Source organism: Barbus barbus, assembly GCF_936440315.1.
Source record: "Barbus barbus genome assembly, chromosome: 49".
NCBI lineage: Eukaryota > Metazoa > Chordata > Actinopteri > Cypriniformes > Cyprinidae > Barbus > Barbus barbus.
Genome location: NC_136727.1, coordinates 14,606,103 through 14,630,538, shown reverse-complemented (window position 1 = coordinate 14,630,538; position 24,436 = coordinate 14,606,103). Strand labels below are relative to the sequence as shown.

Genomic DNA, 24,436 nt, shown 5'->3' with positions numbered 1-24,436 from the left:
GTGACAGTAGTTGACCTAAAAAAGAAAACTGACTGTAAAAAATGACATTTATGCTATGGTTTCTCAGCGGCGGAAGTCATCATCGTTCGGTAAACTTTGGGAGCAGTGAGGAAAAAATTGAGAGAGACTGATAACGGCAGTCAGAAGAAAAAACAATGTCAAATTTACCGTCCCTGGCATAGCTGCTGCACACACTCGCATTATCGTTAACTTTTATTATTATTATTATTTTATTATTATTTGATGCAAATGTGATATATGAACTTTTATAAATGTACATAAAAAAAAAAAAAAATCAAAGTGTAACTTTCTTATATAACTTGAAATAAATCAAAATATAACTTTCGATGATTTATGATGCCGATGACCGTTGAAAAGTGTCATCACAGTCTTGTGAAAAGGGTCCATACCATGACTGCTTTTGAGACCCGTAACCGCAGCAAAATGGCTGCCCACCCTGCTGAAAAAACAATAGAAACCATCACAGAAACTATAATGGTTTCCAGTACAAATACCATTACAAACATTACAAACAATCAACTTTTAACCATTAAAACCATTAAAAGACGTTTTTAGTAGTGTGTTTTGGGACATATTCAATTAGGATTTAGTGGTTTTTACAAGCCACCAATAGAAGGCGACCAGTAGAGACCCACGGGGACCATTACAGTTTCCATGAAAACCAATACAAGTCCCATTATAACCAGTAAAACTACTTTTGTGCTGGTGTCTATTGTTTTTAGGTCTGGGTGTGTTCACTACTCACTGCTGTGTGTGTGTGCACTTGGATGGGAGCACAAATTCCGAGTATGGGACACGATAATTGGCCAAAGGTTACTTTCAGTTTCACTATGGTTTATACGCTGAGAATGCAACGCATATTGCAAACAGCATAGAAACAGAGTTTTTCTTGAGAAAATATAAAAAAATTTACTTTTAATAGCATTTTGTTGACAATAGTTTAAGTGATGTGTCTAATGCTGAAAGCCTGTGTTGTTTGAGTTGTCAGATATCAGTTGTGCTCAGAAAGCAAACATTACACAAGAGTTCATCAAAGTTGTGGATAGTGGGAGGGATATTTGGGGTATTTCAGCTCTCCTGCTATTGTCTCTGACATACTGTGAGAGGTCAGTTCAGCAGGACGATATGATCTTTCCCCTGCTGTTATGGACGGCATTTCTCTGTCACATCTCCGATGGCTGGACTTCCTTTCAAAGACAGTGCGTCAATATTTTATTAATAATTTTTAATAATGCATAAAAATAATTCTCAACATTTATTTATGTGTTTATCTTGTCAAATGAATAGCAAGAGGACCGTTTGGGGACATAATATTCAAAAAGTGTAAGTATATATATTTTTTTGTGTTGTGAATTTTGTGCTTCTGAGAGAATTTTGTGTGTTTTTTTTTATGGATATAGTCGGATATAAAATTGTATTTATAATAAAAATTGTGGTTCATATTGGATTCATCTGTAATGGTGTTATCTGTGTTTACAGTGAGCCGGTCATCGACCATAATCCGACGTAAGTACACAACTCCTCTGTTCTATGCCCTTTAAGTTACTTAACACATCCCTAATCAATATACGGAGAACGGGAATTTCCCCAAGACTCCATGTTCATTTATTTAATGACTCAGAAAATGTTACATGGTGTAACAGTCAGGTATGAGAGTGTAAGGCTACATGATCATTTCATATAATGTTTTAAAACATAAGGTAGGCTTTTTTTAAACACAGGCCTAACATAATTGTATAAAAATACTGAGTATTATTTATTTACTTATTATTTAGATCATATATATTTACCATTTAACGACCTGAACTAATATTGCAATAAAAAGGTGAAGTTATTAGATATATATATATATATATATTTTAAAAACTTATTAGTAATCTTGACACAGGCATGAGGGTCCTATATTCCCTGTTTTATGTTTTCTTTGTCACATGACAGCAAAATGGCCCCCAAATTAATTTAATTACTCCTTATATATATATATATATATATATATATATACACACACACACATACATACTGTATATACATACATACCTACATACCAACCTACCACATAGGTTAGACCACCTTAACATTTTTGACTTTTTGCACCACAAAAAACAGATCAATTTGAAATGATTTTTTAATATGGAAAGTGAAAACATATGTTGTGGAATATGTATGTTTTCGTGTAGGTTTTCTGTTTTAGCTCCAGCAAAGATAAGGCCTGGAACAAAACAGAACATCCTGCTGGAGGGTCACAAACTCTCCCGGCCATTACGAGTCTCCATCACGGTCTATGATTACCCAGTCTCCCAAACTGCTTTATTGACGGGCTCTGTTGCCCTCCATTCAAAAAACAACTACAGCGTCCTCAAAACCATTGAGGTGAATTTATCTATGAATGTATCTGTTCTAGTTCAGAGTAAAGAGTTACATTTGTTTAAATGTTGCATGCTGAACATAAACAAAATGAAATGTTGTCTTATTATTTAGATTGATCCAAATGTGCTACAACCAGATGGAAAGAAGAAATATGTGAAGCTGGTTGCTCAGTTTAGCAGATTCCATCGTGCAGAAAGAGTATTACCGGTGTCGTTCCGCTCTGGATACATCTTCATTCAGACTGATAAACCGGTTTACAACCCTGGAGACACAGGTTTGCTCTCACATACACAAGCACTTGTCATACTGCTCATTTATGATGAACCTTCTTCTGTTTTTGCCTGATTGCTGTCATTTTTTAGTGCGTTGCAGGGCTTTTGTGTCTGACACTGAATTCCGTGCTGCTGAGAGGACCATTTCTCTGGAGATTCAGGTGACTGTCACTGCCACTGACATAAATTACACTATTTGCAGGGAAATATTTTATTTTTCTGGAACAATGCTTTGTTACAATTAGCACATGTTTCAGAATCCAGACGGTATTGCAGTACATGGTATGTCCAGAGCCAAATCAATCGATGGGATACTCTCTAACACCTACCCCCTCTCATCTGTGGTCAAGTATGCACACAGAACAGATTATATATTATAAAATAATAATTGATTTGACAAAAAACGGCATTGATTTACCTGATACTTTAGATATATGGCTGCTCACCAAGTATCTTCTTTCTAGAGAGGGCCGGTGGAAAGTTGTTGCAAAGTTTGATCAGGGAAAAGAGAACATTTTTAGCAGAGAGTTTGAAGTCAAGAAATATGGTAAGTCCTTCATATTACCTTCAGATTCTGCTACATTTTTCTCTGTTGGTCGGATAACAGCATTTCTCCTTTCTCCCAAGTCCTCCCAGCGTTCAACGTCACTTTGACTCCAAAGACATCCCACCTCAGACTAGACGCAGAAAAGCTGGAGGTAGAAATAACAGCCAGGTGTGTGATCCATTTGTATCAAACTGTTCTGAATGACCGAGCATTTGGACAAAATCACATAACACTTTGAATTTGTATGGATTTTTTATTATTATTTAATAATTATTAATTTTATAATTATTAGTATTATTATTATTTTACATGTTTATTTCTATCTTTTAAAGAAATTAATGCTTATATTCAGCAAAGATAAATTAAATGAATCCAAAGTGACAGTTAAGACATGTCACAAGATTTCTTTATCAAATAAATGCTGTTCTTTTGTACTTTCTATTTATCAAAGAAATCAGCATATTAGCATGATTTCTGAAAAATCACGTGACACTGAAAACTGGAGTAGAGAGGCTGAAAATTCAGCTTTGCATCACAGGAATAAATTATATTTTAAAATGTGTTAAAATATTAAACAGTTATTTTAAATTGCAAAAATATTTCACAATACAGTATTTCTGTTTTTACTGTATTTTTAATCAATTAAATGCAGCTTTTTGAATGCTAGTGTACTTACACTTGTGTTACTGATTTGCCAAATATTTTGAGGTCACTGTATGCATTTCTTCCAGGTATCTTTATGGTGAACCAGTGAAAGGTGTTGCGTATGTGCTGTTTGGTATTGAAATTGATGGAGAAAAGAAGAGACTCACATCTATGAAGCAACTAAATGATGTAAGCTCTGGCTTAAGTACCTTTAGTATCTTTATAGTACAAGACTCTTGTTACTCCATGTATTATTTTGCAGCTGAATGGAGGATCTGTTAGTTTGACTATGGAAGAGATAAAGAAGGCCTATCCTGACACAAACAGCTTACTGGGGTCTTCTGTGTACATCAAAGCATCAGTAATGACCAGCTCAGGTGAGAAAATCATTAAAAACAACTTAAATGTGCCCTTATTGTGGATAATGAAAGGTTCATATTTTGGTTTTGGGAGTCCCCAACAACAGGTTGACATGCATGCAAGGTCAAAAAGCACTTTCATTGTCTTATAATATGCATTTATTTTTAACTTACTTGCTCAACGACTCCCAAACGATTAGTTTAACGATTTAATTTTCCAAACCCCTCCTTTGCATGACGCTAATCTGAAGTGATTGGTCCGCTTGATCTCATATTCAGTTTATCTTGCCTGTAATGCCTGATAAAGCTGAGCGCAGTGCTGCTGATGTCAACATGAAACGGCTTGGGATTAATTTTAAAAACGACTCGTTTCAATGATTCAGAGTCGACTCTTTCTTTTGAGAGACAATCACTTTATACACGGTGCACTTTCAGATTTAAATCTTTGCAGGATGTTTTCATTCATTTAGAGCTGTGTTAGACACTGCATGAAAGGTAATTTTCAAAAATCCATAATAGGGGCACTTTAAACCATTGACAATCCAATAGCAACTGCATAGCAACCCCTTAGCAACCACTCCAAACTCTTTGGACCATTATCACAAGTTTTTGTTTGTAAAAAAACCCTGACTCCTTTCTTCTTCTCAGGTAGCGACCTTGTGGAAGCAGAGAAATCTGGTATTAAAATTGTAATGTCACCCTACATGCTCTCCATCAGGGACACACCAAAGTATTTCACACCTGGCCTGCCATTAGCCATGACGGTAATTTTCCTTTCTGTTGTGACAATTACTGCTTGAAGACATGAAATGCAGCAAAATGTCCTGGCTGCTCTTTTCCGTAAAATGAAAGTAAATGGTGACCACAGACTTTAAATAAGACAGTGTTCCTTTAGTATCATTTATATTGTATAATAGTGTTTTTTTTAATATTTTAATTTTAGTTTACGTTTTAGTAATTTTATGTGCATTTGTCATTTTTACTATTTTTTAAAATATATTTTTAATTACTTTAATTTATTTTAATTTCAGTTAAATGTGTCAGTTCAGTACTACTTTTTCAGCCAATTTAGTTGAAGTTTTAAAAAAATATATTCTAATTTATATTAGAATAATATATTATTATATTGCTATGATATTACTATTTAATTATGAGTTCATATATATATATATATATATATATATATATATATATATAGTAATACAGTAAATTAGGGCTGTGCAAATAATGGAATGCGATAATCATGCACATCTTGTCAGTAAAGCCAGTTCTGTGATTAGTAGTAAATCTTCATCACATGCTTTCAGATGGAGCAGCATTTACTACACAGAGCCGTAGTTCACTGACAAGCTATGCAATATCGCGTTCATTATCAGCGACCTATCGATTATTTGCACAGCCCTACAGTAAATGAAGACACAATAATCAATTTAGGTAAACTATCCAATCAATAATATAATTACATGTCATAATTGCCTTGTTGATATTAGTACCTCATGTTAGCATTATTCTTTTAGCGAATGTGTTTTGTTTTTTAGGTTACCGTGAGTGACCACGATGGATCTCCAGCCCATAATACTCCTGTTAAAATCAGCTTTCTTGAAAACCCAATCACTGTACACAGCGGCACCATCAAAGTCTCCATCAACATGCCTAAGAGGTACAGCTCACACATACTGAAAGTAAGTCACTCACAGAAACACATACGGAAGCAATACAAAATTGTGTTATACCTGTCTGCTGAATGTATGTATACTTATATAGGTGGAGACAGCAGATCCTTCACTGAAACCAGAACAGCAGGCTGTTCAAGAGATGCGTGTGGTGTCATATGCCTCTTTTAATATGTACGGGAACTACCTGCACATCTCAGTGGGCAACAGTCCAGTCGTGGTGGGCGACACACTCAACATCCAAGCTAACATCAAATCTAACCCAGAACGAAGAAAACTTGTGGAGCAACTGACGTATGCTGTGAGTTTGTCTCTGGGGACGTTTTGGCAACCCTGGCTCATAAAAATATGTGCCTCGATACATTTCTGCAACACCGTAATTACGTACCATACAGCATGTTTCGCGGCAATTTCAAAGTGAAATGTATAGAGAGTGGTGCTAAAATGCATGTTCAATATGTGACGTGGCACATTTGTATTGCATTGGTACTGGCACGTTTTGCTGCGTTTTTATTACACTGTGGCTGTGGCTGATACGTATTGTGGCTGTTCAGAATTCAAATATCCGGTGAGTGTCGCTAAAATATAATGCTCTATCAGGTAGGTTTAGGGTTGGGTTTGGTGTAGGGGATACCAATACGATAATGTTAACAAATGCAAAAGTGATATAAAAACACATTTTTTGATGCAGCTGTGCTCTTTTAACTTCCTTATGCAGATTTGAGCTGTTTTGTCAAACCGTAGTTTCACGGGTTCATACTGGAGCTCTTCATCGCTCAAGTGCAAAGCCTAGGTTGCATTTTGGGATGAGAATGACTGGAATCTCTGTATTAAATACACTGATGATTGTTTCTGTAGGTGTTAAGTAACGGAAACATTATCCACGCTGTAAGGATGAATGTTAAAGACCTGGTCATCATAAACATTCCTCTGCTGATTACCTCAGAAATGCTACCTGCGTTTCGCTTTGTGGCCTACTACATTTTGCCATGGCAACACAGTGCGGAAGTGGTGGCAGACTCTGTGTTTGTGGATGTGGAGGACCGGTGTGTTGGTTCGGTGAGTTCATGTGACGTCTGTGACAAATTATTAACAGGAAAGATGCACATTCTAGCTATTTATGGTACATTTGGGGGCCAAAAACTTAATTGTTATTTAAATTATTATTCTTCTCCTACCATAAGAGTCTAATCTTGGCCTTAATGTATATCAGCCGATTTGCATTTTGTTAAAAACAGATGTACATTTGTCATTTGCCCAATTCATGTACATGTTTTTGATAAGAAAAATGCAGGTTTTTTAAAAAGAGAATTAAAAAAAAGTAAAGCGAAGAAATACATTTTCTATGCAGATTAAAAAAAAATACTTTTATTCAACAAGTATGCATTAAGGTGAAGTCTGTATTTATGATTTGCATTAGCTCAGTGTAGGTCCAGTGGAAGGAGAAAAACTCAATTCATACTCACCAGGCAGCAGCATTACATTTGAAGTGAAAGGAGACCCGGGGGCAAAGGTCAGCCTGGTTGCTGTGGATAATGCCATCTTCCTGTTGAGTAAAAACCGTCTGACGCAGAAGAAGGTGAGTGATGATGTAGTTTTCACTCCAGAAACTTCTCCAGAGCCTCGTGGATCCTCATATCTTTTTGATTCAGGTGTGGGAGGTGGTGGGTCAGGGTGATATGGGCTGCACCGCAGGAGGAGGCAGGAATAATATGGGTGTTTTCAGTGACGCAGGACTGATGTTTCATTCCAGCACAGGAGGATACACGGACTACAAAAAAGGTCCTTCACATGCATACACAGCATTAACACTTAATATATTTCTTCTAAAATAAATTTCATTACTATGGAAGCTTGTCTCATTATTCAGTTGTTTCCCCCTCATAGTTCCTCATAATAAAACTTTATATCTCACAATTCAGACTTTTCTTCTCAGAATGCTGTGTTTATCTCACATTCTCACAATTCTGCATTTATATCATATAATTCATAAATGTGAAAAACAGTCTGAATTATGAGGGGAAAAAATTATTAGTTCTTTATTTATTTATCCTGTGGCAGAAACAAGCTTCCATACATTTGCTACCGCTCAAAGGTTTGGGGTCTGTAAAGTTCGGAAAATGTTTTTGATTTCTGCATTTATTTGATTAAAAAATAATATTGTGAAATATGATTGCAATTTAAAATAACAGTTTTGTATCTGAATATACTTTAAAATGTAATTTAATCCTCTGATGCAAAGCTGAATTTTCAGCATCATTACTCCAGTCTTCAGTGTCACATGATCCTTCAGAAATCATTCTAATATGCTGATTTGCTGCTCAAGAAATTTCCTATTATTATCAATCCCAAAAACAGTTGTGCTGCTTAAGTTTTTTGAGGAAATCATGATATATTTTTTTCAGGATTCTGTTATTTCTACTTTGAAGTACCTTTTGTAACTTTATAAACATCTTTACTGTCACTTTTGATCAATTTAATGCAACCAAAATAATACTGGCCCCAAACATTTGAACAGTAGTTTATATAAAACACATCCAAAGGTTCAAAGCTAATGAGGATAGCAGCAACACAAAATGGCATGAATTGGAGGTTTTACATTTCAGAGTGTCTATTTACACTAAGTGCAAATAGCCTGCCTTGTTGGCAGAGGCTGTTTTCACTAACTCCGCCCACCAACGTGTGATTGGGCTAGTCAAAATGACAAAAGACAGTCATCAGCTTCAGTGGTGCTGATGGTAAAATGTGTGTTGTATTTCTTTTGACGTGAACAACCCGGGTTCGAAGCCGCCTTTTGGCAAACTTTTTTCTCCCTTTTCAAATTTCACATCACATGAGAAAAGCATTTATTTTCAATAAAAATGAAGGAAATAATCAAAAAGTTTAAAATAAAGTATCTGGTAGGGTTAGGATAGGTGTAGGGAGGGCTTTATTGCCTCAGTAAGGTGGCATCCATTTAATAATTTGAATTAAAATTAAAATTTACACTCAATAACTTACTATTGCATACTGTTTTATAATGAACTACAATACTGAGGTGCAGATAATTGCCACTATTTGAAATAAGTAGTATAAATAGCATAAAACCCTGCGGTTTTAACAGTGTAAATATAATCTGTAGCTATTTGCACTTCGTGTAAATAGCATCTATCGCTAAGAAAATATGCTGGCCTAGGTTGCACATGCTGTCAGTTAATACATAGACTGGTTAATATTAGTCAGATAGCTTTAGGCTACCGTTGCTATTCAGCCAATATTTAAAAAAAATGTTTATAGTCGGTTAAGGTTAATGCATTGTTACGGCAGTGATACCAAATATCATTGGGATTATGTTGAGATGCTCTTGAGGGTGAACTTGACCTTCAGCATCCACATTCCAGTCACCGTTCTTGGTTTCCAACTAGTTGATCTATACATTTGCAGTCACTCTAGTTTGAAATGCCCCATTTTACCATTCCAATCAACTCCCAATGGACAAAATCAAGACTCGCCTTACATTTAAAAAGGAAGTCAAATGGTTTACGAATGCAAATGTTGATTTATAGACTTTTAAAATGAAATTCCAAAAGGGCTTTTACAGTAATCCCATAGAAGTACAATTTTTGGTTCCCCAAAGAACCTTTCAATGAACAGATCCATTCCTAAAAGATACATTTTTTTCTTATTGGGATCATTTTGAAACCTTTTTCAACTATAAAGAAACTGTGCACTGGAAAGATTTTATGGATGCTAAAGGTTCTATACCAATAGAAAACCTTCAATTTCAAGAGTGCATTTTCTTTGGTTTGTTTGGAATAGATTGTTCCAGTAGATCTAGAAGAAGAAGACGTTCTGCTGCCAAACTGCAGCTTAGAGAGCAACTTGGTAAGTCTCTGTCATTATTAGATAAGAAATCCTTTAAAAGTTTGGTATGTTACAATTTGTTAGAGAAGCGGTGATATGAAAGTGTTAAAAGTAAAGCTAGTGTGCTAGGATATCCTAAGCATGTTCTTTTCTCTCAGAGAAGGTATATTCTGACGAGTTCCTGCAGAGATGTTGTGTGGACGGCATGAGGGAGATTCCCATGCCGTATTCCTGCTACCGTCGCTCCCTCTACATCACCGAGGACTGGAGCTGCGTGTTGGCTTTCCTTCGCTGTTGTGCGGAGTACAGAGGGGAGGAGCTCGGTGTCGTTACCAGACCTCCGACAACCACCCCTCCACCAACCCCCACCCCTGTATACACCACTACCAAGCTAAATTCTTACCGGCGTTATGTTTATCACTATCCTTCAAAAACTATTGTCAATGAACCTTCGACCTTTGAGCGCAGCCGCACACCTGAGATTGTAGTACGTGAGAACAGTCATGCTGACAAGATGAAAGAAGAAGAGGAGGTGGTAGAGTTTGAGGAAGATGATTTAGCTGACTTAGAGGACATTTACGTGCGCAGCAAGTTCTTCGAGTCGTGGCTGTGGACCGACATCAGGCTACCCAGTGTCACCAAGTCTGATGGGTAGGAGTTTGGCCTTCGATTCGGTATAGACCTCTCACTTTTATCATGTTCAGTGATGCAAGTGTCTCTCCATGCTTCCAGGTTGGCTGTATTTCCAGTAAACACCGTTCTTCCTGACAGCATCACTCAGTGGGGGTTTCTAGCCGTCAGTGCTTCACCTCAGACGGGTAAACAAACAGCTCTGTCCTTTTATCCATCTGACTGAATTTCTACTCTTTTTCTAGTTCACCCAAACAATAAAGCACATTTGCTGCTATACAACAGTTAAGAATAGAATACAGCCAATATTGTTTTTACAAACGATACAGATCATTTTTATGTGTCCAATAACTGATATTGAATCAATCTGAAATAATTTTATTTCTGTCATAATGATAAATAAATAATTACAATCAAAAGATATGAATTGTGAATATTTGATTATTTATTTAGCTTTTACTGCCACATATCAAGCATTTCTTCATATGAATTACAAATTAATATAATTACATTTATTTAGCTTTTAATGCTGTGTTTAATAAATTACATATTTTGTAATAATATTTATTTAGCTTTTAATGCTACATGTGAAGTATATCTGCATATGAATTACAAATATTTTATTAATTATCTTTTAATGCTACGTCAAGCATTTCTGCAAATGACTTATGATACTTGTAGTAATAGTTACTAGTGTTTAAAAAGTGCTTATTACAAATTTTAAAAACAACACAGACAAAAGTAAATCAATAAATAAAAGTATTGCATTTGGCTATATAATTTTAGTAGATTCACTTAGCTGTCTAAAACCTGAGAACTAGCAAAAAAAAAATCAGTTATAAAAAATAAACTTTTCTGTTTTCTTTTCAGGTTTCTGTGTAGCTGAACCATATAATGTCCAGGCGTGGAAGTCGTTCTTTATAGATCTGCGGCTGCCTCACTCGGTGTCCAGAAATGAACATGTGGAAATCAAAGCTGTGGTGCACAACTACAGAAACTTAAAACTAGAGGTCAGTTTCACAACATCACACAACAACCACTCTTTAGTTTATTTGTGTCCTGACTTGAACACTGTGTCTGTTTGCAGGTCATAGTGATTCTGGAGAAGACAGAGGACATGTGCAGCGTTGCATTTAGTGGACAGCACAGGCAGCAGGTTTCTGTACCAGCCGGGTCTTCCAAGCTGATTTCATACACCATCATCCCTCTGAAAACAGGAGAGCTCCCTCTACAGGTCACAGCCGTCGCGGCCTCCTTCATGGGGCAGGATGCTGTGAGGAAGAATCTGCGTGTGGTAGTAAGTGAGCTCCTAAAACCTCACGCATTATATTGAAAATATGTTAGATATGGTACATGTTGTGTTTTTTTAAATTAAGTTGGTGCAATAACTGTGTGGTAATGACATATGATGATAAATCTTGTGTTTTAGGTCGAAGGCATCCAGACAATTAAAGTGAGGAGCTTTGTGCTGAACCCCTCTGAGAAAGGAGACAGCGGTAAGACTGGCTGGAAATTTTACTTTAATTGTGATTAATGTAATGGCAATTTAAGAATGAATTAGTAAATTTAACAATGGTTTTGCCATTGTAATATAACACTTTATGCTTTCTTCAATTTTTTACAGTTTTACACAATATAAATGGGTCTTTATGCATGAAAATGATATACTGTATAATGAAATATGTATACTATAATTATATAAAAAAATGATCTTTGTGATATTACGTTTCACACTTTTTTCAGAGTTTTACACATTTCATATGGGGCTTGATGCATGAAAACTATACATTAAATAAAACTTTTATGTATTTAAAAAAACATGCATATAAAACTTATGCATAGAATGCTATGTGTTATCATTTATATTATGTATAGTAATAATAATAATTATGCATTTAATTTATAAAGTGCTTTTCTCAAACTCAAAAGCACAACAGTACAAAGAATCGTATAATAAAACATAAAATACAGTGCAATAATACAAATATAAATTGATAAAAGGATAAGTCCTTAGAGACCTCTTAAAACAAGCCAACACTGGGGAATTTCTATATTTATTTTGTTATATATTTGTTATGTATTATTTATACATATGTGTTATTGATAAGTGGATAAACATTTTCTATCATCTCAGTTGGTAGACAGCAGATAGAAGTGGAGAAGATGCAGTTGGACGCCGTTGTGCCAAAATCTCTGCCGGAGACATTTGTCAATGTCAGAGGTTTGACATTTTGTATTAAGTCATATTCATAATATTATAGTAATTGAGTATTAACTCTCATTTGCATTATAGGTATTTGATTCTCGTTCTAATGTGTCAGCTGTCAAGAATTTCCCAGTTTGTTTTTTAAATATAATTTCTTTAGGTAATTTGCTGGCAGACAGCATTGATAACTCCATTACGAAGGACTCTCTGGCAGCGTTGATCCGGATGCCCGGCGGGTGTGTGGAGCAGAACCTGGCCAGAATCACGCTGCCCCTCATTGCCACCCATTACCTGGACCGCAGTGGAAACTGGGACGCTGTGGGAATAGAACGCAGACAAGAGGCCATCAAATACATCCAGACAGGTGCAATGAGACTCAAATAGTGACGAGCATCACCATTCCTTCAGATATTTATCCAATAAATTATTTTTTCATACTCAGGGTATGAAAATCAACTTAATTATCGAAAAAAGGATGACTCATATCCTCCCTACGCCAAAGAAGGCACCAGCACATGGTATTAATGCCGACACATTATTGATTACAGATTGTTGAACATTTCCCTGCAGAGTTCATCTGTTTTTACGTTTATGTCCATCTCAGGATCACTGCATACGTGGTGAAGGTTTTCTCCATGGCAAAATCATTTATTAGCGTCAATGAGAAGCATCTGTGTGGCCCTCTGGTGTACCTCCTCAAGAATAAACAGCGTCCTGATGGATCCTTTCAGGAGGACAATCCTGTCTACGACACCAGTATGACGGTGAGAGTCCATAACTGTGATTGGAGTAATTGGAGTAATCAATGAAAGGGTACAGTACTAATACATTGTATGTATGTTGTGTTGATACAGGGAGGCCTGCGCGGCTCTGAATCCAGAGTGTCTCTGACCGCATTCGTGCTTATTGCTTTGGCAGAGGCAAAAAATGCTGTTAACTGCCAAGAGCCAGGCCTTGACATACAGGTAACTTCATTACTAAACTGCTTGATTAAATGATTAAAAAATCTGGACAATAGCTAAATTAAATAATTTGAAAACTAAATTTAATAATTAAAACTTTAGCTGAATTAAATAAGACAATAACTGAATTAAATAAATATGGACAAAAGCTAAATTAAACAATAAAAATATAGCTAAATTAAATAATTGGGACAAATCCTAAATTTAATAATTAGGGAAAAAGCTAAATCGAATAATTAGGAGAATAGCTAAATTAAATAATTAGAACAATAGCTAAATTAACTCATTTGGATAATATCTAAATTAAATAATCAATACAATATCTAAATGAAATAATCAGGAAAATGGCTGAATTAAATTATTGCAAGTTTATTTCCAAAATATAAAATAAACAATGTCACATTTTATTTCATGACTAGAAATTTACGTTAAAATAAAGTAACATGGTACAAAAATTAAAATACGATGACGTTAGGAATATTTGTACTTTTTTTTTTTTATTTTTTTTTTTTTACAAAGAAAATGTTTCCCATTAAATGTACACTTCCCACAATCCTGTAGGGACCACCAATCAGAAAACAGAAGTCGGAAGAGCAGAATCTTATTCAGTATTTTGAGTTCCTGAAGTATAAGATTCCCACTGTTTATAATAAAAAATAAAAAAACACTTTGTTTTTTAAATTAAATGAAAAACTTTAAATATTAGTCAATAGTCAAAGGTAGAACACTGATTCATGTCGTACTTCCGGGCCCACCAGAAAACTGACATTGAAAAACATATGTTTTTACATGTTCAGTGTTGCTAATTGTAAAATGTTTCTACTTTTATTAAAGGACAAGTCCAGAAAAGCAGCGTTGTATCTGAGAGAGCATTTCCCCCGACTGACGAGGCCATACACAGCGGCTATAGCATGCTACGCTTTAGCAGTATCCAGCCACGGCTGCATGAAGAGCATGTTACTAAATTTAGCCTCGCCTGGTACTTAGCCTTTGAAAACAAACTCAATATCTTGCTGCGTGTGCTCTTGTCTTTCTAATCTGTATTTTCTGTCAACAGATCGTACCCACTGGCCTGACTCCAGTAATTATTTCTTCACACTGGAAGCTACTGGCTATGCGTTGTTAGCGCTGATCAAAGGTGGCCACATGGAAGAGGCAGCCGTTCCCTTTCAATGGCTGAACGAGAAGCGTGGCATTGGAGGAGGATACGGCTCTACACAGGTAAAAAACACAAGAAAACCTTCACTAATTGTCTCATATTTGTATTTGAGGTACGTTAATGCTAATTTTTCTCCCATCAGTCCACTATGGTGGTGCTACAGGCCCTGTCTGAGTACCTGGTGAAGAGGCCTCCTCCTGACGACCTCAATCTGTTGGTGCAGCTCAGTGTTCCCGGTCGCAGTGATGTACGCTGGACCTTCAATCCAAAAGTGGCATATGTGGCCCGATCATCACGGGTGCGATCTCCAGTCTTTCAAAACTTTCTTTTATAGACAAATATGGCAATATACTGACAAATGTTAAAAATTGTTGTAATGTGAAATTACAGTTTCCTTCAAACAATTTCCTTCACCCTTTCCTTTGACTTTTGGATTATTGCTGAAAATGATTCTGTGATTCTTACACATTTTGTCACATCATGATAAACTTTACAAATGAACACAACTTTTATGACTTGTCAAGCCTAAATACAGTCGCCAGAAGTAAAAAGCGACTCCACGATCACAACATTAATGTCACCACCATTAAGCTTCAACAACTCGTTCAGTCTTTATGTAAAGGGGACATTGGATGCCAATTTTCCACAAGTTTAGGGTCTTGAAATGTCTGCAACATACTCCGGTTAAAATTCCTCAATGGTCATGTAAAACAACACCCTTTTTACCTTGTCAAAAATAGCTCACAGCGTTCACAGTGACCTATTTCAGTTCATGTCTGTTTAAATGCTAATGAGCTCTGCTCCCCCTCCCCTCTCTTCTGTGGAAGAGGAATGACAATTTGCAAATAATCATTAAAAATATAAAGTGTGAGACTTACTTCTTCTGGAGGTGCAGCTGGATCATGAACAGTGGGTATCGATCCATCCTTGAGTTACATTTTAGCAAAAACTGCCTTAAATTGTCCCGCGTTCAGAAAGCAGTATGGAGTAAAATAATTTTTTTGCACTTTTGACATTTGGCAGTATAATAATGCTATAGATTAAAAGAAAGGAAGTTTGGAGTGAAATACAGTAACTCAGTTTAATTATCTCTTCCAGGTGCCTCTTGACCAGAAATTCACAGTGGAGGCTTCTGGGAAGGGCAAGGGAGTTTTAGAGGTGTCACATCTTCACCAAAGTATTGAATTAGAATATAAAATCAAGACTTAATTTAGTTCCAAACCTTTCTCTGTCGTGCTCTATGAATCCCAGGTAGTGACAGTGTACCACCAGCTTCCTGATGTGTATGAGAACAGCACGTGTAACGGCTTTCAGCTGGACGTCTCCATCGCTGAGACTAACGGTGCGTTCTCAGCTCTGTTTTATGATTCTTTACTATGTACAGTATTACAAATTTTCTTAATTTGAATGGAAAAAGACTGTAAGACTGTATACAGTAAAAAGCTATACGTGTTGGGACATTTACATGTAATTTTAGAGTATCACTCTTTGATCCATTTTTAGAAAAACTCCCACCTGATGTAGAAAAGTCATACAGAATTAGTATCAATGTGAGGTAAGCAGTTATAGATAGACATCTTTTTTAATTGGCTAAATAAACCGGTGTGGTACCCATAATTCACTGCTTTGCACCCCCAAGGGCTCTGCAGGGACGCCAGGTGAGGATGGCGATTCTGGACATCAGCCTGCCGACCGGCTTTGAGCCTGAAAACTCAGATTTAGAGTTGGTAAGACCAATCTCATGATATTGTGGTATTACATTAGCTAACTCTTTTGTAGCCTACTAGATAGCATTTTAAGGTGCACTCCAAACATCTAATTTTAGGTTTAATTTTTGCCAGATTAAGCATCATTGCATGTATCTATCATGGAGAATTCATTGTGACCAGCTACTTCCAAGATGGTGTAAATTGAGAAAAAAAGTTGATACACGTTTCATTACCAGTGGACTTTTCTACCCAACATTTTTTGTGCTTTGTATTTTTATGTTGAGTATTGCACTTTTAGCTTAGCAACATGCTAACATCTAACTCTATTGAAATCATCTTTGAGTCGAGTCTGTTTGTGTGGTGCACAGAATTGCTGACTATAAAGAGTGCTTAAAATCTGTCACCTTGACACTTAGGATGTAAACTGTGTAGGCAGCTACCTACAGTACACAAGTAATATGTAGCACAGCATCTTGTTAGGTTATAGAAGTGATAATGTCTGTTGTGACTTTCTAGCTCACAAATTCGGTGGATCGCTACATCAGCAACTTCCAAGTGGTGGACAACCTGAGCGACAGAGGATCCCTCATAATTCACCTGTTTAAGGTAACCTAACAACCACCGTTATAGTTCATACTTGTTTAACATGATGTAAATGAAGGTAACATCGAATGTTTGTCTTTGTCTGAATGTCCCGGGCAGGTGTCCAGTACTCAGATGGACGTGATCTCATTCAGACTGCATCAGAAATTTAAAGTGGGACTCCTTCAGCCCTCCACTGTCACAGTGTACCAATACTACAACAAAGGTTAGTACACGTTTAATTAGCTAAAGTGCACTGCTAACCTAAACCAATAAGCATAATACTTTGGCATTCAACTCGCCTCACACTGTTTCTGCTATAAGCATGAATAGTGCAAATAATGCAGCGAAGCATGCAGTTACTTTTCTGAGCATCCTTGACACATAACCATTACCCCAGTAGAAGCATACAATGTACACATACAATTTCCCAAACATTAAAATTTAACCAAGTGTTACTCAAGTTCATAGATTTTGGGTACCAATACACTCTCCTCCCCACCAGACTTATTCAATAACTTAATGGCCACAGTAACGAATGAATCTTTAGTTCTTTTCGTCCTGCATACAGGAACTCTAAAACGACGGCCTGATGGCAACATCTGAAACTCAGTATGTAGTGGGCGGTGAATAGTACAGAGCATGACCTGGGCTTTCATAACAACTGAATTTTGGTCAATTTCAGTAGGCACAGTTTGATTAACACCGATATTCTTGCCTGCTACCTTCACAAGGCTACCCAACCTATTCTTTTTTGACAGACGCAAGTTACCATACCATGCTACAATGCAAAAGGCAAGAACAGATTCAATCAATTGTTTGTAAAACAGTGACATCATAGAAGAGCAAACACTAAAAGATTTTAATTTCCTCAGAAAAACAATCTTTGTTAAACCTTTTTACTGACAGCAAAGGAGTTGGGTTGGAAAGTCAACTTATTATCTATAACTATCCCCAAATACCTATGTGTATCAACAATTTCAATGTCCAAACATTTAATTGTTGTCGTCCAGGGGTTAGAAGAAAACCTCCTGTAATCAATCACCATATCCTTTGTTTTATTAACATTCAACTGAAGAGGAAATCGGTCACACCGTGAAATGAAGTCCTCCACGACAGGACCAATCCCCCAAAACCTGTTCGTGGAGAAGACTCACAATAACTGAATCATCGGTGTATTTTATGATATAGCTATTCTCATGCATGCTCCGGCAAACATTTGTATACATTATAAACAAGATAGGTGAAAGACAACAGCCTTGAGGGGACCCAGTAGAACAGTACTTAAGACGTCCTACTAAAAAATCCAAAATGCATCCAGAAATATTAAGATCCAAATTAAAATGAGAAGTTAATTTCTCTACCAAAAATGTGGCTTCATAGTGTTAAAAGCAGAAGAGAAATCAATAAATAACAATCTAGCATGGGTCTTAGGCCTTTCCAAGTGACTAGACAGATAATTCAACAATCCTCGACTCCCCTGCCCTGTCTACATGCAAACTGCAGTGGATCAAGTCTATCTTTTGATTGCTGTAAAATTCCATCTTTAACTACTTTCTCAAGACACTTCATAACTAACGAAGTAAGAGATATCGGCCTGAAATCATTTAGCACCTGTGGAGACCTTGTCTTAGCTTAGGGACTATAATAGATTTTTTCCAAATTTCAGGAACTCTTTGTAACAAGAGATTGGTAAAAAATGTATTGAAATATTTCACACAGCTGTGAAATAATGTGGTGGTGCACCATCTTGCTGGAAAAACTCAGGGAACGTGCCAGCTTCAGTGCATAAAGAGGGAAACACATCATCATGTAGCAATTTCAAATATCCAGTGGCCTTGAGGTTTCCATTGATGGTGCACCACCACATTATGGGTGCCAGGTCCGAGCATTCCTAGATGAACAGTTTCCTGGAAAGTGGATTGGTCGTTGTGGGCCAGTTGAATGGCCCCCAAGGTCTCCCGATCTGACCCCCTTAGAAGAGTGGGAGAAGAGGGTTGCATTGACAATCCAACACAATGGGCAGCACATTGAACACATTTTATAAGTGGTCAGAAACTTGTAAATAACTCATGAACGAATAAAGTTACGTTGAAACCAAGCACACCATTGTTTTTATTGTGACATTACCAATAAGTTTGATGTGTCACATGGCCCTCTTCCTATTGAAAAAACAAAAGTTGTATCCAAGATGGCCGACTTCTAAATGGCCACCATGGTCACCACCCATCTTGAGGAGTTTGCCCCCTCACATATACTAATGTGCCACAAACAGGACTTTAATATCACCAACCATTTCCATGTTATTACGGTGTATCCATATAAATGGCCCACCCTGTATTATCAGGACCGGGACTTTTTTTTAGTATTAACTCTCTGGAAAAGACCTTTAACCTGAATCATACTAATATTTAAAAATTGGCTACATGCCTGATCTCATTTTAAAAAGTCAATTTTAGCAAAAACTGCTAATGGTGGATTAGCAGCTTTGACTCTTGTCATGTGACTAATCTTCTTAGATTGCTTGGATTAGGCCAAGAACATCAGTACCAATTATATAAAATTATAAATCTTTCAGTCATATTACTAGTGACTCTATTTGATTTTTCAACCATTTTGACTAAAATCATAAATATGTCCTTAATTGTTCATTGATGAAGTGGGTTTGATGTTTTCAGCCATGCTGGCATGACATCTTGCCTTCTTAGTGCTTGGCTCCTTAAAGGGACACCTCCACCCCAAAATGAAAATGTTGTCATTAATCACTTACCCCCATGTCGTTCCAAACCCGTAAAAGCTTCGTTTGTCCTCAGAACACAATTTAAGATATTTTGGATGAAAACCAGGAGGCTTGTGACTGTCCCATAGTCTGCATAGTAAATTGCACTGTCAAGGTCCATAAAAGTATGAAAAGCATCGTCAAAATAGTCCATCTGCCATCAGTGGTTCAATCTGAATTTTATGAAGCGACGAGAACACTTTTTGTACGCAAAGAAAATCAAAAAAATGACATTTATTCAACAATTTGTCTCTTCTGTGTCAGATAAACGCTGTAGCAGGTTCTACTCTCCTCCTGAAGACAAACAGCAGCTTGATCAGATCTGCAAAGACGATGTGTGTCGCTGCTCACAAGGTCAGTTTAGCTGGACTAATTTTGTGTTTTCAATCAACTTCTTACCTTTAACCAGTTATAAACCTTCCTTCATAGGTGACTGTTGTGTAATGAAGGAAGACTCCTCGTCTTTCAGTAAAGAACAGAGGAAGGCCGCTGTGTGCAATGGATTACATCATGGTGAGTGTTTCTTCTGTCAAATGAATGTGTTTCTTGGGGAAAGCCATCATGATGTCACATCATCTCATCGATAAATGTGTCTTTTCTTCAGCCTACAGGGTCAAACTAGTCAGCGTCAGCCAGAGTCACTATGACCAGTATGAGATGGAGATTGTGCAGGTTATCAAAGAGGGTACGTCTACTAGAGTCTGATTTTCTCATGTAACCAGCCATCCGGCTCAAGGATCTCCATTTGTGTTTGTGTAGGGACAGAGGAAGGCCTGAACGAGAATGAAAGGAGGATGTTCCTCTCTCATGCAAGCTGTAGGACAGGACTTGGTTTGAGAGAGGGTCAGGACTATCTGATCTTTGGGCCTGTCACTGATGTTTGGCATGCAGGGAGCACGTCCAACAAGTGAGCAGCGTTAGTCATAGAAAATGTACGTATTATGGTTCGTTTTTCATAATTCGGTGTTGTTTTCTCTCTCAGGTATGTGTATACTCTGGGTAAGGACACGTGGGTTGAGCACTGGCCGTCCGAGTCTGAATGTGGGGCTGGATCCGCACTGGAGGTGAAATGCGGCGAGCTGAAGAGCTTCGCAAAGGACCTGACAGAAATCGGCTGTCAGACTTGAGACAGATGTTGTTGTTTTTTTATATACAGTACTAATGGCAAAACTGTGCATTTTACGTTTACGGCACTTTTACATTAATTACATAACTACCTAAAATATGCTAATTGAAAGTAATTTAGTGCTACTTTTGTTACACAATGTTTGTAAAAACAAACTAATACCTTGAGGACATATTGTACTGCGTATCAAAAAGTGTTAGAAAACTGAAAGATTTGTTCCCAAAAGGAGGAAATGAATTAGTACAACATGACCATGAATTAATGGTAATAAAACAACTAAACAAATGAAACAACATAGGCACAATTTAATGAAAATAAATTAAAATGAGGGTGTAAATTGATACATGACCACAATTTACGTTAAAACAGCAAAACAAACTGGTACAACTTGGCCTTGATTTAACTAAATTTACCAAATAGATTAGGACAATGTGGCCACAATTTAACAAAAACAAACAAACAAACAAAAAAAACCCCCAAACAAATTGGTACAACATGACCATGAGTTAACAAAATTAAAACAAAGAAACATTTTGGTACAATGTGGCGGAGCTGATGAAGGAAGGAACCAGGGAGAAGCAGACAGAGGGAGGAGCCAGGAGCATGAGGAATCAGGTGGGACCCAGACCACAGCCAGGAAGGTGGCCCACGGTGGAGCCAATGGAGGGAGGAGCCATGATGAAGGAAGGGCTGATGACTCCAGGGGCCAACTGACGGAGGAGAAGCCAGTAATAAGGGAGCCCAGAGAGAGCTGTAAGAGAGAGCCGTAAAGCCAGGACAATGCAGAGGATCTGGAGGGCCAAGGCAGAGCAGATGGCTCAGGCGACCAAGGTGCAGGCAGGGATCCGGAAGGCTGTGGTGCAGACGGAGCGACAGAGGACCAAGGTGGAGCCAGAGGAAAGGAGGAGCCTGACAGAGCCAGAAGGATGGAGGGAGGAGGCGAAGCCAAACGAGTGTAGTCCCAAGGCGACGGCAAGTTGACGACCAACAAAGGCGGAGCTGGAGGGACGAGGGAGCCCGGCAGAGCCACTAGGTTGATGGGCCGAGGTGGAAGCGAATCCGTTCCACAGATGTAAAGCTGAGGATGAGCTGAGAGACTGGCAGGATGTAGTCGCAATAGGGCAGAAGATGGTAGATGACTCATGAGAGGAGGTTGGAGAGGGAGGCTGGGTGGGAATTCATGACAGATGGGGTTTTCCGGGAGCGTTGTCGAAAGGGGAACGACCTCCGTGGTCGTGACAGGATAAACAGACAGTTCAGGGTAAACAGACAGTTCAGGGTGGACAAACAGTTCAGGCACGACCTCCATGGCCGTGACGGGAAGAGACAGGGAGTTCATAAACGGCCTCCTTGGCCATAACAGGACGGGCAAACAGTTCAATATAGACCTCCATGGTTGTGACGGGACAGACAGATCGGGCACAACCTCCGTGGTTGTGATAGGACAGGCAGATAATTCAGGGCAGACAGACGGTTCTGGCGGGAGGAGAACGGGCATGTCTGCATATAATTCCACTGAGTGCACAAGTGCACGATGATGAAGGTAGAAGGTAATCTTTAATAAATCCTAAGGGCAATAATCCACAAAGAGAGAGAACAGCAACACATCCACACAATTGACGTATAATATTGGACAATATAGAACAGAATGAGAGTAACTTAAATACACCAGCAAACGAGGATACTAATGACACGCACCTGAATAGAATGATGAAATCGAATCAAAAACCGTGACAACGAACGGGGAAAAGGTGCAAACTGGAAGTTCAGACTAACAGAACCATGTTAGTGGCTACAATTTAACATAACTAAATGAGGGAATGATTAATAAAATGTGGCCAAGATTTAAGATATTAAAATGGGGGAACGAATTTGTACACTGTGTTCCTAAAAAAAGAGTTTAAAAAAAATAATAAGGGAAGGAATGAATAAAATGAGCACAAATGCAGTTTAACAAGTATAAAATGACACATTCAAGTGAGATTATCCTTATTATCTAATTATTTCATCACATTTCAAATATATAAAGTCATAAATATAGTTTAAATTAATTTTAAATCACATCTTCGAAGATGTGCTTATGGGTTCCTTCTATATTCACAGATGCAACCCATATGAGATGGTGTCTGTAAAACAAGTGTGTGAAAAACCCTGACAGCTTAAGCTGTTCACATTTAAAACAAAAAACTACTTTTCTACTCTTAATAGCATTTTGTTGAGAATAGTTGAAATTAGAGCTCTTTCCAATGCTGAAACCCTGAATTTGTTTGAATTTGGTCAGATATGTGGCCATTCATTTGTGCTTGGAATAAAGCAAACATTACACAAGAAGTTTGGAGATGACTGTGTTGTGGGTTAGTGGGAGGGATATTAGGGGTATTTCAGTTCTCCTGCTGTTGTCTCTGACATACTGTGAGAGTTTAGTCCTGCAGGATGATGATCTTTCCACTGCTGTTATGGACGGCATTGCTCTGTCACGTCTCCGATGGCCGGATTTTACCTCAAATACAGTGCGTTGTTTAATATTAATAACTTTTATATAATGTACAACATGTTGTACTTTTCATCTCAACGTTGATTTATAATGTTGTTTATCTTGTCAACTACGAATAGCGTATGCATCTGTTGTGAAAAATGTTTATGGAAATAGTTTGATATAAAATTGTCACTATACATTTCTGTTGTGTTTAAAATCAAATCGTGGTGTAAATGGGGTTATCCGTAACTGAGTTTGTTATCTGTGTTTACAGTGATCCGGTCATAGACCAATCTCCAACGTAAGTAACTGTCCTCTGTCCTATGACCTTAAAGCTGACAAACAGATTCCTGATCAATGTATTTTTTTATATACCATTTGGCGACCTGAACCAATGATTATTATTATTATCTTAATGACTCATGAGCTATACAAACAAACATTTTAAAATATTTTTTTATAGTCCAGGTGATATGTGCAAAATTTGAGGTGATATGTTCACTTTTTCATAAAAGCATGAAACTTGGTACAATTGTACAAGTTAGGGCCCTGAACATTTTCAGAAATGGGGCCATCCAAAAACACATCGTGGTTGCCATGGCGCCCATTTAACTGTCCATCATAACCAGATTATTGATTTTATGTCATATCTCCTGAACCAAACATGATAACACAGAAAAAGTTATGTCTATCCCTATATTTTGATGGTCAAGGATTACAATGATACAAAACACAAAAACATAAACTGTTCAGGTGAAGAGTTAATGATGAAATCAGCAATGTAAGAAGGAAGTCACAGTATCTGAGCATCACAGTATCACAGCATTTACAATAGTCCATATTATAATTTTTTCTTTCTTTGATAATTAGCTAATATTTTATTCAATAGTACAATAAAAGATTGTTTTAATTAATTATTAATTTGTTACATTTATATAGCGCTTTTCTGGGTATTTAAAGCGCTTTACTGTGGAAGGGGTATGGAAGGGGTAGTCTCCTCAACAGCCACTAATGTGCAGCATCCACCTGGATGATGCGACAGCAGCCATATTGTGCCAGAACGCCCACCACACACCAGCT

At 37.3% G+C, this 24,436-nt stretch overlaps 2 protein-coding genes across 2 annotated transcripts in view; both read left to right on the top strand.

The window, feature by feature from the left end:
* The first annotated feature begins 1,126 nt into the window (after positions 1-1,126).
* Positions 1,127-23,206, top strand: LOC306867637 (complement C3-like). Its single transcript, XM_079413420.1, has 42 exons — positions 1,127-1,220; positions 1,309-1,344; positions 1,501-1,527; positions 2,199-2,391; positions 2,500-2,662; positions 2,751-2,821; positions 2,918-3,009; positions 3,125-3,207; positions 3,288-3,375; positions 3,939-4,041; positions 4,115-4,229; positions 4,860-4,975; positions 5,750-5,893; positions 5,976-6,185; positions 6,743-6,943; positions 7,305-7,463; positions 7,537-7,666; positions 9,683-9,748; positions 9,886-10,378; positions 10,460-10,545; positions 11,228-11,367; positions 11,445-11,654; positions 11,787-11,853; positions 12,492-12,578; positions 12,724-12,927; positions 13,006-13,081; positions 13,168-13,327; positions 13,418-13,528; positions 14,360-14,504; positions 14,583-14,746; positions 14,827-14,982; positions 15,783-15,842; positions 15,936-16,026; positions 16,188-16,239; positions 16,324-16,411; positions 16,910-16,999; positions 17,096-17,201; positions 20,019-20,108; positions 20,184-20,267; positions 20,359-20,439; positions 20,514-20,661; positions 20,737-23,206. The coding sequence occupies exons 1-42, from the start codon at positions 1,147-1,149 to the stop codon at positions 20,879-20,881; spliced, it is 5,205 nt and encodes a 1,734-aa protein (XP_079269546.1). The 5' UTR covers positions 1,127-1,146; the 3' UTR covers positions 20,882-23,206.
* Positions 23,207-23,262: 56 nt separating this feature from the next.
* Positions 23,263-24,436, top strand: part of c3b.2 (complement component c3b, tandem duplicate 2) — a 31,494-nt gene continuing 30,320 nt past the window's right edge. Inside the window, exons 1-2 of the mRNA XM_079413421.1 lie at positions 23,263-23,390; positions 23,631-23,657. Of these exons, the coding sequence (XP_079269547.1) occupies positions 23,314-23,390; positions 23,631-23,657 (104 nt within the window). The 5' untranslated portion in view covers positions 23,263-23,313. The remainder of the gene's footprint in view (positions 23,391-23,630; positions 23,658-24,436) is intronic.

Coding starts and splice junctions, on each gene's coding strand:
- LOC306867637 (XM_079413420.1), top strand. CDS start 1,147: ATGATCTTTCCCCTGCTGTTATGGACGGCATTTCTCTGTCACATCTCC. Junction 11,854..12,491: donor CTCTGAGAAAGGAGACAGCG/GTAAGACTGGCT, acceptor CTATCATCTCAG/TTGGTAGACAGCAGATAGAA. Junction 13,529..14,359: donor AGCCAGGCCTTGACATACAG/GTAACTTCATTA, acceptor CTTTTATTAAAG/GACAAGTCCAGAAAAGCAGC.